Below are 12,826 nucleotides of genomic sequence, written 5' to 3' on the forward strand. Positions count from 1 at the left end.
AAAGTTAAAAAATGAAAATAAATAAAGTATATACAAAAAATAAAATAAAAAATGTATATATACTTATAAAAAAAACGAAAATAGATAAAGTATACAAAAAACGAAAAATAAAGTTAAAAAATCATGTGGTGTAATTTTTTCCAAACCTCAGGGACCAAATATAAACTTTTAGGACTGATTTTGCAAAAAATTTAACCAAGTTAACCATAAAACTCGTTAAGTATGCTAGAGTAATAATTCTGTAAAAAAGTTGTGGCCATAGCAATAATAAAAAAAATATTAAGGTTTTTTCAAATTACAGGTTAAAAATTTAGGGCTTTTATGATATTAACTCTTTATAAAAAGGTTATAATAACAAAAATAAATTATAAAAATGTTAAAAATAAAAATAAGTAAGGGTGAAAGAGTGTTTTTATGTCTAGTAGGGATGCAATATCAAATACGTAACAAAATAAAGGGTTCAAAAAAATTAGAAACCAAACATACAAATTATCTCAAACTACAAGGACCATTTGTGTAATTTACTCTTCTTCTTAACTAGCTAGTAGAGATGGCAAAAAAAACCCGTACCTGATGGGTACCCGAAACCCTAACCCGATTTGACCGGGTAAATCCCCGAATTGGCCACGTAGCATAATCCATTGCATGGTGGACACGTGTCCGTAGCCTTGACGCGTCCAAGATAATCCTTTAGTACGCTCTGCGTACCATGATGTACGCCCAGTGTACTAGTTGAAGTAGCAGTATACCTCGCGTACCATAGAGTTACGCTCAGCGTAACTCGAGTATTCAGCCACTATAAATAGAACGCAAAGCCAACTGAAATTTGTTTACAAGTTTCACTCCTCCTACCTTATACTTTCTTGAATGTTGCACTAAATACCCTAACCTTAAAATACTATCCTAGCATCATAAGCAAGTCCCGAACATCCCGAGAAAAAGAGTTTTCGAGTCGAAACTTTGCCCACATGAAGCCCGGTTTTTGAGAAAACATCCCAGTTTTATCAGAAACGATCTTTTTAAGAGACGAAGTGCTGCCCAATTATCGCCAAATCAAGTGAGTGTGTGATCACTTTCATCTTACACATAGATATGAAATATTTTCTATAGAATATGTGCTATGTGTAAAAATATTGTCTGTTTACTTGAGATGGATGTTGAATGAAGTTTTTATACATGTTTAGAATGATTTAAACTGTATATGTATTTTATTTGCAAATATGTTGGGTATAACATGGGTAGATGAAATAGTTGATGTGTGTTAAAATGATGAGAGACCTCAATGTTGTTGTTGTTCCAGTCATCTAGCGGAGTATAGATGACGACCACAGACTATTCTAGAAAATCCCGTGGAACGCTAGCAAGCTCGCAACCTGTAGGTGTTTTTGAACTTAGTGTTCACTAGGTGTACTCCATCTCCCCATGGTTGCCTTATTTGACATGTATTGCTAAGGAATCCCCTAAGCAGTGTTGTCGCCCCGATGATGATCCTTAGACTAAGTCCCTTGTGATAGGTGTTTAGGGACGTAAAGTGAGGATAACGGGAATGGGTAATCAGGGATATTATTGGTTGATGAAATTAATAAATTTTATTGTTGGTTGATGAAATTAATAAATTTACTTATTGTGGGTTGAAAACCCTATATGCTCACCAGGCTCCAAAGTCTGACCCACTCAACTTTTTTTTATTATAGGTAGTGGACCCAGAGCCTAGTTGAATGATGAAGATGGATGTTTGGATTATAGGCTATTAGATGTAAATATTTGTTGTAAGGTCTATAGTATATTGTTTATGCTTTTGGTCTGTATCGATCTGGACATCCCGAGTCTTGTAATGAAATAAAAAATACATTTCTTTAAAAATGCTTTAATAAATTTTTATCATATTTTGTTTGTGACAAATTCCACATATTTTTATCGGGGCAATTACTCTGATTTTATTTTAAAAGCATAAACTAAATCGGTCTTTTCTAGCATAGAAATTGAAGCAGTACGCCCCATGTACCTTGATATTACGCCCAGAGTGTGGAGAGTCTTCGGACTACTATAAATAGAAAGTGAGCCTTCCGAAATTTGTTTACAATTTTGATAGTATTTCACCCTCTACTCTCCCTCAAACTACCCTAACACCCCCAAAGCCTCGGAAATCACCTCAACACCCGAAGCAAGTCCCAAAGCACCTGAGGACCCTGAGAAAAAAAGTTTTCGAGTCGAAACTCTGTCCGCACAAAGCCCGGTTTTTTAGGAAACCTCCCAGTTTCATCAAATAAGATTATTATAGAAAACAAAGTGATGTTCGAATCACCACCTTATCAGGTGAGTGCAAAGTTACTTTCATTTTACATATAGATATGAAGTATTTTATATAGTTTACGTGCTATGTGTGTGCATACTATCTATTTACTTGAGATCTATACTGGATAAAAGATATAAAATTTGTTTTTCAGATCTAAACTGTATAGGTATTTTCTTTTCAGATCTAAACTTTTTCTTCAAATTTGAAATGTATATGTATTTTATATCTAGAAATATGTTGGTAGAACATAGGTAAATGAAATAGCTGGTGTGTGAAGAAAGATGTGTTGGAGGATGAGATGAAAGGTAATATAGAATATGAGATGAGGGTGAGAGGTGACAAATGAAAGAAGCTCTTACCCAAACGTTGGCCTCGTCATCTAGCAAAGTATGGATGACAACCATGGACTATTCTAGACAGTCTGTGGAACACTAGCAGGCTCGGAACCTATAGGTGTGTGAATAATATGTTCATCAGATGTACTCTAAAAACCCATTGACATGTATTGCAGGTGGACTCCTGCAAATAATAATGTCGATAAATGAGAGATATGGACTTAGCACATGTTGTATAAACCCTGACAACTATAGATTTAGTGTCTGTTGTATAAACCTTGACAACTATGGACTTAGTGACTGCTGTATAAACTCTGACAGCTATGGACTTAGTGTCTGTTGTATAAACCCTAATGACGATAGACTTCGTGCCTATTCCTTAAGAGGAATCCATAGGAATGAGTGATAGATGATTCTTAGGGTAGATCCTTAAGAAATAAAAGAAGATAATGGGGATGAGTAATTGGGTTAATTGTTTGATGATAAAACATAATAACTTTATTATTGTGGGTTGAAAACTCAATATACTCACCAGGTTTCCTAACCTGACCCACTCAGTTTATTTGTATCACATGTGTCGATATAAAGTCACACTACACCGAGAGATTTTAATAGATGTAGATCACTAATGTAATGAATATAAGTTCTGTTTATGCTTATGTTTCTATATTGACGATGACGTCCCAAAGTTTTAATATGAACAAAATACATTTATTCGGAAATGCTTTGATAATAAATTTATCATGTTTTTCCGGTGACAAATTCCGCAATATATTTCTTTAAACATATACTCTGATTTTCAAATAAAGCATAAACAAACCGGTCTTTTCTAACCGCGAAAATGGGATGTCACTATATATATATATATATATATATATATATATATATATATATATATATATATATATATATATATATAGTATTATTATGCTTTTATTTTTAATAGAGCACAAGGAAATGTTTAATAGACAAAGTAAGGTTTTTTAACAATCATACATATAATTTTGGGAAGACTTTTTTTTTTTTTTTTTTTGCAAAAAATGGTTTAATTTGTAAACTTGAATGTTATTGTTCGTGTTTGAAGACATTAAGTGATTATAATGTTTTATATTAATTCTATTAGTTTTTGTTTTATTGGTTAAAATATAATTATGAGTTATTTTTCAATAAATTTCAAAACTTTTTTAACGGGGAAAAATTTCCGATCACCCATTGGGGATCCCCGTTCCCCATTAGGGATGGGGATGGGCACAGATTTTTAATCCCCGGTGGGGATGGGGTCGGATATGGAGATGAGGATGAAGATTCGGGTATGGGGATGGGGACACGGAACCCGATATACCCGTACTCATTGCCATCCCTACTAGTTAGGAGCAGGTTTACTCGCATGATTAATAAAATTACTAAAAGTTGTTTGAAAACAATTTTAAGCAAAATTAGTTTACAAATAATAAAGAGTTTTTTTTCTTAATCATTTTACCATAAACATACATTTAATTTTGGGAAAATGATTTAAATTGGCAAACAATAACTTAAAATTTATTTTTTAGGTCACTAAACGTTTAACTATATCTAATAAACAAACCAACTTTTTATTTTGGTTTAAAAATATCATCAATTATGATTTTTGTCGATAAATATGACAACGAACACTATCATTGTATTTGACACGTCTAATTAATAGCCTATTGTAATCATTTTTCTAGAACCACAATTTTAAATATATAGATTTTTACCGATTAAAATGATAAGATTACAAAACAATACGATGTTACTAATGGTTCTCAATTGTGGTTGAGAAAAACGATTACTAGAAGCTTTTAGTTAGATGTGGCAAGCGTAATGATGATGTTCATTATCATTTTAATTTATAAAATTCGTAATTGTTGGTATTTTAAACAAAAATAAAAAATTGATTTTCTTATTGGATACAATTAAAAATTTATGGCAAAAAGAACAAATTTTATGTTATTGGTTGTCTTTTGAAATCATTTTTCCTTAAATTTTTGATAAAATAACATCTGATATCTCATTTTCTAACTTTTATGAATAAAAGAGTACACAAAGAAATACCAAAGCTAAAATAGTGATCAAGGGTTATAATGTCATTAAAACCCAACGACATGTTTACTTTGGTTTTAAAATACCACTTGCTACTTCAATTCAACTACTTGCATATTTTTCCCTTTTGAGTAACCATTTCAAATAATTCAATTCCACTTACTATTAACAGATTTGAGGGTATGATTTGCAACCATTAACAAAGGAAATACAGATAAAATCGTAAACAAAAACTAAAATTGAATTAAGATTACAATGGACAAGAAAAATATGAACTCGGGGTGTAAATAGAAATCATATGTTATTTCGTCAAAAATTAAATGTACGTTTACAGTATTGTAAACTGATTAAGAAAAAATAGTAATCTCTTTAGTATTTGTAACTTTATTTAGCTTAAAAATGTTTTTAACAACTTTAGGTAATTTTATTAATCAATCAAGCAAACTTAAGAACGATTTAAACAACAAAAATTTAATATAATAAAGTTTTTTTTTTTTTTTTCAATTTTTTATAATAAAAATAATTAATATATAAAAGTAATGGAATACAGATATTGTGTATAGTTAAATTTTTATTCTAGAAATACTTTAAATTGTAGGTAAATTAATTATAGAAAATCACACGATATTTACTTATATTTCACTTAAATTAAATGGGGTAAATACCAAAATACAATGTTTTGGTAATTATGTTTGAAACTACAATAGTTTTGTAAATATTTTTGAAAAGTACTATACCTTACTATAAAACTCTGCATCCTTATCCCATGACGACGGCTTCACCACACCAAATGTGTCTGACGATATGGAGTTGTTGCAAGTGTACGTTGCCAGGTGGCACTAACCACACCTTACACTGTGACTACTCCCTCTCAGCTTTGTCAAAATTTTGTTCCTCCCCTTATTTCTAGACATGTTTTCATACTATACTTGTAGCCTAACAAACCATGTACGTTTCGGGGCCCCATATCTCTTTAACCTATGCCACCTTAGAAGATGACTATTTTTATATATATATTTTTTTATAAATGCTAAATCGATCTTTGTATTTAAGCCTTATATTTTTTTAAGCTTTTAAGTCGGGTGCCGATATTTTTGCCCATTGTTCCAACTTTTCTACTTTAAAGCCTACTTTTTATTTCATAATATATCACATCATTGGCTTTAAGAGTGAGATCGCTTAGATAAGGAGAAGTTTTTTAATAAGTTAATTCAATAGTAGCAAGACCACTCAAATAAGGAGTAACTTGACGAAAATTAGTCCATAGTGGAAAAATGATTTTCACTGTGGCAGGAAAAAGAAAGAATCAATAGGCACACTTTTGCGTAATCGATGACTAGATTTCATAAATTTTAAAACTTCAAGTTCTTACAACAAAAGCTAAAGCAAAGTAGTGCTAAAATAATAAATAGTGCATGAAATGCCTGAGTTCCCGTAAGTACCCTTATATATTAATTACTACAATTACACGAAATGAAATGGTAAAACATAATTTAAATAGTACATCATCCAAAAGGTATAAAAACTAGTTTAAATTTATTTAAATCACAAAGCTATTTTAAATGACAGCTCATCCAAAAGTAGTTGAACCATAGAGATCGTATCCCGCTACCACCTTCTAGGGATCTTTCTTTGTATAATTTATTCTAACACCTTTATTTTCTTTTATTTTATTTTTTAACAAAAATCATTTTAAGATACATGATGAGTAACAAACAATTTGTTGCATAGAATGAACTAACTAATTTTTACCATCAGTAATTCCGAATATGGATAAAAACAAACAAACAAACATGTCAGATATGATTACAACCCTGACCTAATATTAATTGGGTTTCAAGAGACAAATAAATACCTTCACTTTCTTCAAAGGTATCATTAGAATCTGAAAGGAAAAAAAATTGATGAATATAATAAGAAGCATGGTGTTTGCATATTGGTAAGATGTTGTAATAATATAAATGCGTTTGCATATTTACAAAGAAAAGGCGAAGTAAGATGTTGTAATAATATAAATGGATAAATTTGGATGAATATTTGAGTCATAGAGTATGAGAAGAGGGGGACATGCAATCTTTAAACTAAGAAAGTAAGAAGTTATTGAATATTGATAGTCATCCCCAACCCTTGATGTGGAATGAGTGTGTGTTGTCTCCCAATCAAACAAAAGTAAGGGGACATAACTCATGTTCAAGTGGTGAAAGAAGTTATAAAAAGGGAGAGAGGAGAGGAAGGATGTTTTCCCCATGGGTGGACCCTACACCCTCCCCCTTCCCCCACTCATGTTTCTTCTACATATTTATATAAAGAAAATCGGGTCATCCATAAACATAAAACTCCAAATCTTGGCCTATCTTCTCCTTGCCTACTTGACTTGATAGGAAATAAAGCAAACCCCTTTATTCATCACACAATATTTTTTTTTTTAAAAAAAAAAAAAAAAAGATGCTACTCTTTAAAGCAGCAACACGAGTGTTCAGGTTTGGTCATTATTAATGTTGTTTACCCTAAGTTCAAGCTAAATCCCAATTCGATTTCTAGATGAATTATTATTATTATGTAGTATTTATCTATGCACTTTTCTGTTATTTAAAAAAAAAAAAATAATAAGTCTATTTCTCATAATGAGGAAGAAGAAAGGCCAGGCCTACTTTGGTATTTTATAATGATGATGAAGGGAATGATAGTCATGGAGCCAAACGTCTGATTTTCCATCCACTTTCTTCAGGAAAATAACATAACCTGAAACCAAAACAAAAATACATGAATATGCCTATATGCCTATATGGCTATGGCTATGGGTGTAAACTTCGAATTTTATTTTTTTTCTGTTTACTTTGACCATTTTACCCCTTATAACAACCATACAACTACTACTTTTCTTTGTCTTTACGTTGATCAGGTTCAGAAAGGAATTTAAATCTATAGCTGAATGGTTTCTAATTATATTTAACTTAAGAGGTTGACACTTCCGTCATATCCAGAATTAAATAATACAAAACTTATTGATAAGAATTATAGATGTAGTTTATTCTATTTTTTACGCTTATGTACCTTTTATTATATATATATATATATATATATATATATATATATATATATATATATATATATATATTTTTAATTACTTTCACAAGTTAACTAAGTATAGAACTTCAGTGATGATTAGAAATGAATATTGACAATAAAGTGAATATCAGATTTAATATTATACTTGGTTTAAAGGTCTGAATGAGTATTACCTATCATGCAACCTGGATGTCTGTCCTTGCCAAAACTCAAAAAACTCAGGTTTAAGTCTGTACCCACCCCAATATTCTGGTTTTGGGATTAAAGCTCTGAGAAAAATCAAAAAAACAAAATTTAAAGCATAAAAAATGAGTCTTACAACACTTGAAATCCAGATATATAAATCACTAACCCATCAGAGAACTTTGCTTCCAAATCTTTATACTCTTGATGGAGAAAATCGCGTCCTGGAATTACAGTGCTCTGAGAAAAAAAAAAAAAAAAAGACTTTAACTGGGTGTAACAAGTAAAAAATAAAAAGTTAAACAGAAAATAAAAAACCTGTTTGCTGGCTATTGCACCAATCTGACTTCCTCTAGGGCGACTATGGAAGTAATGTTCAGATTCTTCTTCAGAAACCTTCTGCACAGAACCTTCTATTCGCACCTGAAAAACAAAGAATTCCATCATTTTTCTTTTTAAGCATCATTTATCCAGATATTTTAAATAAAAGAAACTGGCTTTAAATTGCTTATCATATTAAGCTGACCTGGCGATTCAATCCATCCCAATAGAATAGAAGTGATGCATTAGCATTCTCAGATAAATCCTTGGCTTTTCGGCTTCCATAATTCGTGTACCTAAATAATAAACATTACAATGGACATGATTTTTTTTTTTTTTTTTTAAAAAAAAATGTACATTGGTGTAATAATATTGTTAATGCTTGTATTACAACAGATTAATATCACTAACCATACAAAACCGTCTTTATCAAATCCTTTCAGCAACACCATTCGTGATGAACTGCATCCATCACAAAACCAATGTCAGTGTCCATTAACATTCAAATTCATTTTGTGTTTACTGAAGGGTATTTGACAAATACTATGTCCAAAGTCAAGCATCTCATTTTCATTAGATATTTAGAAGCAGATACTTACGGTTTGCCATCTTTGCCAGCAGTGCACAATGCCATTGCATTAGGTTCCTTCAAACCAGCAGCCATTACATCATCAAACCACTTCTGGAACTGTGGATATTAATATTAACATTAAAATTAGTTTTCCACTGTTTTATAAGTCTGTTCATTGTGTGAAAACATTGATAAAATACATTCAATAACACTACTTCAAAGATATCAAAATTAATTATGCAGTGGTTGTACCTGAAGAAAGGGGTCGGGGTCCACCTCCTCTTCTCTAAACTCAGGAGAAATATAATTTTCTCTCATTGATGATATGTCAATTTGTGGGGCCTTTCCAATTCTAACACACATACAACTTCCAGGATATGATGGAAGATGAAGGTTAAACTTGTCAACAATGGAAGGTGGAACAAACCTCCCACCTAAGAAATGATGGGAACCACAAAACTTCTTGGCACACAGCTTAGGGGCAGTTAAAGAAACCTGAAATATATATATATATATATATATATATATATATATATATATATATATATATATATATATTATAATTTTCAGTTTTCAAAAAATGTTTAACTTTTTGTATTCACTAAAAAAAATGCATGCTGTATATGAATGAGAACATACCAACATGTCAGGTTTGATTCCATCACCATTTGTATCCCCTTCTTCCACATGCCATCCAGATGGGATGTCTATAGAGGCAATCACAGATGGTTTTTTATTTATTTCATTGTAATTTTGTAGATTCACCAACCGTTGAATCAGATCATCAAATGGTGCCCTTGGTGTCCCTGAAAAAGATGATAGAAAAATACACAAAACGGGTTAAATGCAAAATATAGCAATGTGATTTCATTTATTTGTGTATTATAACATGCTGCATCTAGTTTCATTTCTTATCATTACAGCATTGTTCTTTGAAAAGCCAATAATGAAGTAAAGATTGGGGTACAAGAAGATGATTTACCATGGAATGAAAAGCCAAACATGGCATCGACTAGAATGTTGAAGTCCTCTGATAAGTTCATAGGAAGATCATCCACTGATAGGAAAGGAATACCCAATGATTCTAGCTGGAAAGATACCAAATAACCATTTAGACAAAATAGATCAATACACCTTTCTAGAAAGTTCGAGTTTCAACTCTACCTGAGTCACCAGACCTGTATAAAGAGGCTTTGCAGTTCGTTTTGGATAACAAACAAACGGTTTATATCCAAAGTGATACAAATGACGAGCAACTACAAGACCATCCCCACCATTGTTCCCTGGGCCACATATTGTCAATACACGATTGTAATCCTTAAGATTGTATACCTGTTAGAAAGATAATCAATAAGATGTTCTTGATTTAACAAACTGAGCCAAAGGCTCTTATGTGATAACACCATAACTCACCTCGGCGATTGCTGTAGCAACGCTCAAACCAGCCAATTCCTGCAAATATGATATATCAACAAAAACATAACAGAAATAGTTCTCACTGGTAAGCCATATTTAGGGCCACCCTCTAACAGTCTCTTTGCAATTGTACAGAAGAAAGTGGACACAAAGAGCCATTGTGACGAGGGGTTGCCCTTATTTCGTTAAACATATTATGTTGTAACATAACGAAAATTTGGATCCCGGATAGTAAATGCACTCTAAAACCACTAACCATGAGCTGGTCGACGCTAAATCCAAGAGGACCCATAAGAATCTCATCAACTTCAGCAGCTTCTCGTTGATTCAAATACGAAATTGAGTCGGGATTTTGAACCACTTTGATGTTGCTAGCCATAAATTCTCCTCTATTCACTCTCGAAGAGCAATAACCGCGCAACTTGTACCTCAAAATCGAACCAAAAAAACCCTAAATCACTAATTCAATGTCATACAAATTACAGAAATTGCCCAACGATGAAACGGCGTCGATACGGATTATTATAAAGTGAAAAGGGTATATAGACAGGGTTTTGTTTACCTGAGGAGATCGATGAAGAAGGGAAGATACGGGTCGAGTAGAAGTAGAAGCGGAAGTTGGAGGGAGTGCAAGTAAATGGGTGATGAAAGAAGAAGAGTACGTCAATATCATGGTCTTGGTTTTGCCTAACAATGGCAGCATTTTTTAACGGTGGAAAGTTCCTATGGTTTCTTGCATAGAGAGATATGGCGTGGGCTTTTTGTTCATGAATTTTGGTATATGGTTAACGACTTGTATTGTAGGATAAGGTTGTTTTGGTCCAACATAGTGCCCGTTTTAAAAGGGTTGCTAAGATTTTTTTTTTTAAATAAAATAAAATAAAATTCTATAATATAAGTGCTTAAACTTGATAAATCACGATCTTCCTGGATAAATTGATCCAGATCTTGTGTGAATTGTATTTTGGTATTTGGGACGAGAAGATCGTGAGATCGCATACGATCCGATCCCATAACCCTAGACCAAATTGGTGTTTGATAACCCGAGCATGAAGGCCACGAAGATTACACAAGTCTGCATGCTCGCAAAGACCATAACCACTATAGGTTCTTTCCTATTTTAACCTCTTTGTATGTTGTAAAAGAAATTCAAAAGATAATATAAGTGAATTAATTCAAAAAAAAAAAAAAAAAACAAAGACTTTCATCTTTCTCTCTTTCTGTATGTTGTAAACGTATTTAATATGAAGAATTTTTTTTTAGAAATTACTGATCCAACTTTTAAATCTTATGTTGCTCCATGTTTCAATTCCCCTCTCGTTCACTGAGTTCTTGGTTACAAACAACATAATACCCAAGCGTAAAGTAGTAAGATTGTATAAGCATCGTTCTTATTGGAAAATCACTAATATCAGTTTTAATTTCATACCATAGGTTAATCCTAAGAGGGCACTAACTTGTAGATTACTTGATTAATAATTATTTTGAATCACCGAATTACATAACCACTACTCATTGTTCTGAATCACATAGTAATAGTTATACTAAAATGGTGTTTGAAATTCATTTAAAAACAATTTATTGATTTTTTTGAAAAGTTAATAAGTTAAAAAAAAAATTACAATATGAAAATGACTTTTAAAATAACTTCGCATACCTTTCAAGATTTCAATAAGTTCAAATTTTTAAGTGTTTATAATTTTTTATAACTTTTTGGGTTGTAAGAGACAAACACCTCTTAATATATATATATATATATATATATATATATATATATATATATATATATATATATATATATATATATAAGCTAAGGCAAACATTTTAAAAAAACAACCTATTGATTTGTTGATTTTTCTTATCACAAAAACTAATACAAATATTTTTTTTTAAATCTTATTTTTTATCACTATAAATCAATAAATCATTTTGCATAAAAGTTCTTATGAAATTCAAAATGAAATCTCATAGACCTCTCAACATAAGTGTAAATAGTCCTTTTCTTTTTACAAACATTAAACTAACCCTTATTACCTTATAAATTGACCTTTTTATAAAAATAGTCATTTTATATTTTTTTTTAAAAATAATTTCTAATTTTTTCCAAAGAAATCTCTCAATATATGTCTGAAATATTTATTTCAAATCATTTAAATGTCACCGTTTTCCTATCAGATATATGAATTTATGAATTTAAGCTCTTATATCGTAAATACTTATCAATTATCGCGTTTGTATAACTTTTTATTGGATTTAAAGGGAAAAACAAAGTTTTTTCTTTCGAAATTCTAGTATAATTCATCCGATTTTTATTTATTTTCTAATTCCAAAGTTATCTTTTTATTATAATTTCCTAGTTGTTGTTATTATTATTATTATTATTATTATTATTATTATTATTATTATTATTATTATTATTATTATTTTTGAAATTCTAAGAATATATGTCATGGTTGTTAAAATCGCAATCCTGATCGTAAGATTGTACGATTCCTATAATCTCATTTACATAAATCGGTTTCAATCTTACTTGGATCGTTTTTCGGTAGGATTTAATCATAAGATTGTAGGATT

The 12,826-nt window shown here is 30.9% G+C and overlaps 1 protein-coding gene across 3 annotated transcripts; it reads right to left on the reverse strand.

The window, feature by feature from the left end:
- Nucleotides 1–6,399: 6,399 nt before the first annotated feature.
- LOC145020634 (pyridoxin (pyrodoxamine) 5'-phosphate oxidase) lies at nucleotides 6,400–11,034 on the reverse strand. Of its 3 annotated transcripts, none has more exons than XM_078976738.1 (15): nucleotides 10,815–11,034; nucleotides 10,509–10,673; nucleotides 10,250–10,288; nucleotides 10,001–10,168; nucleotides 9,819–9,924; nucleotides 9,476–9,642; nucleotides 9,089–9,331; nucleotides 8,865–8,953; nucleotides 8,677–8,727; nucleotides 8,471–8,561; nucleotides 8,263–8,367; nucleotides 8,114–8,184; nucleotides 7,935–8,030; nucleotides 7,344–7,434; nucleotides 6,400–6,577 (listed from the first exon to the last, which is right to left on the reverse strand). In XM_078976738.1, the coding sequence occupies exons 1-14, from the start codon at nucleotides 10,953–10,955 to the stop codon at nucleotides 7,380–7,382; spliced, it is 1,587 nt and encodes a 528-aa protein (XP_078832864.1). In that variant the 5' UTR covers nucleotides 10,956–11,034; the 3' UTR covers nucleotides 6,400–6,577; nucleotides 7,344–7,379. The 3 variants fall into 3 exon arrangements, with proteins under 3 accessions (XP_078832864.1, XP_078832858.1, XP_078832872.1); XM_078976732.1 differs by having other exon boundaries at nucleotides 10,509–10,703; XM_078976746.1 differs by having other exon boundaries at nucleotides 10,509–10,680; nucleotides 10,815–10,935.
- Between the last annotated feature and the right edge of the window lie 1,792 nt (nucleotides 11,035–12,826).

The sequence above is a fragment of the Lactuca saligna genome, chromosome 1 (genome assembly GCF_052625555.1).
Source record: "Lactuca saligna cultivar CGN05327 chromosome 1, ASM5262555v1, whole genome shotgun sequence".
In the NCBI taxonomy this organism is placed as follows: Eukaryota; Viridiplantae; Streptophyta; class Magnoliopsida; order Asterales; family Asteraceae; genus Lactuca; species Lactuca saligna.

Excerpts from the sequence above, each read along its gene's own strand:
- LOC145020634 (XM_078976732.1), bottom strand. The coding sequence starts at position 10,955 with ATGCTGCCATTGTTAGGCAAAACCAAGACCATGATATTGACGTACTCT. Across the intron at positions 8,562-8,676 it reads GATAAAGACGGTTTTGTATG|GTACACGAATTATGGAAGCC; the intron begins GTTAGTGATATT and ends TTTATTATTTAG. Across the intron at positions 8,368-8,470 it reads GGGATGGATTGAATCGCCAG|GTGCGAATAGAAGGTTCTGT; the intron begins GTCAGCTTAATA and ends TTTGTTTTTCAG.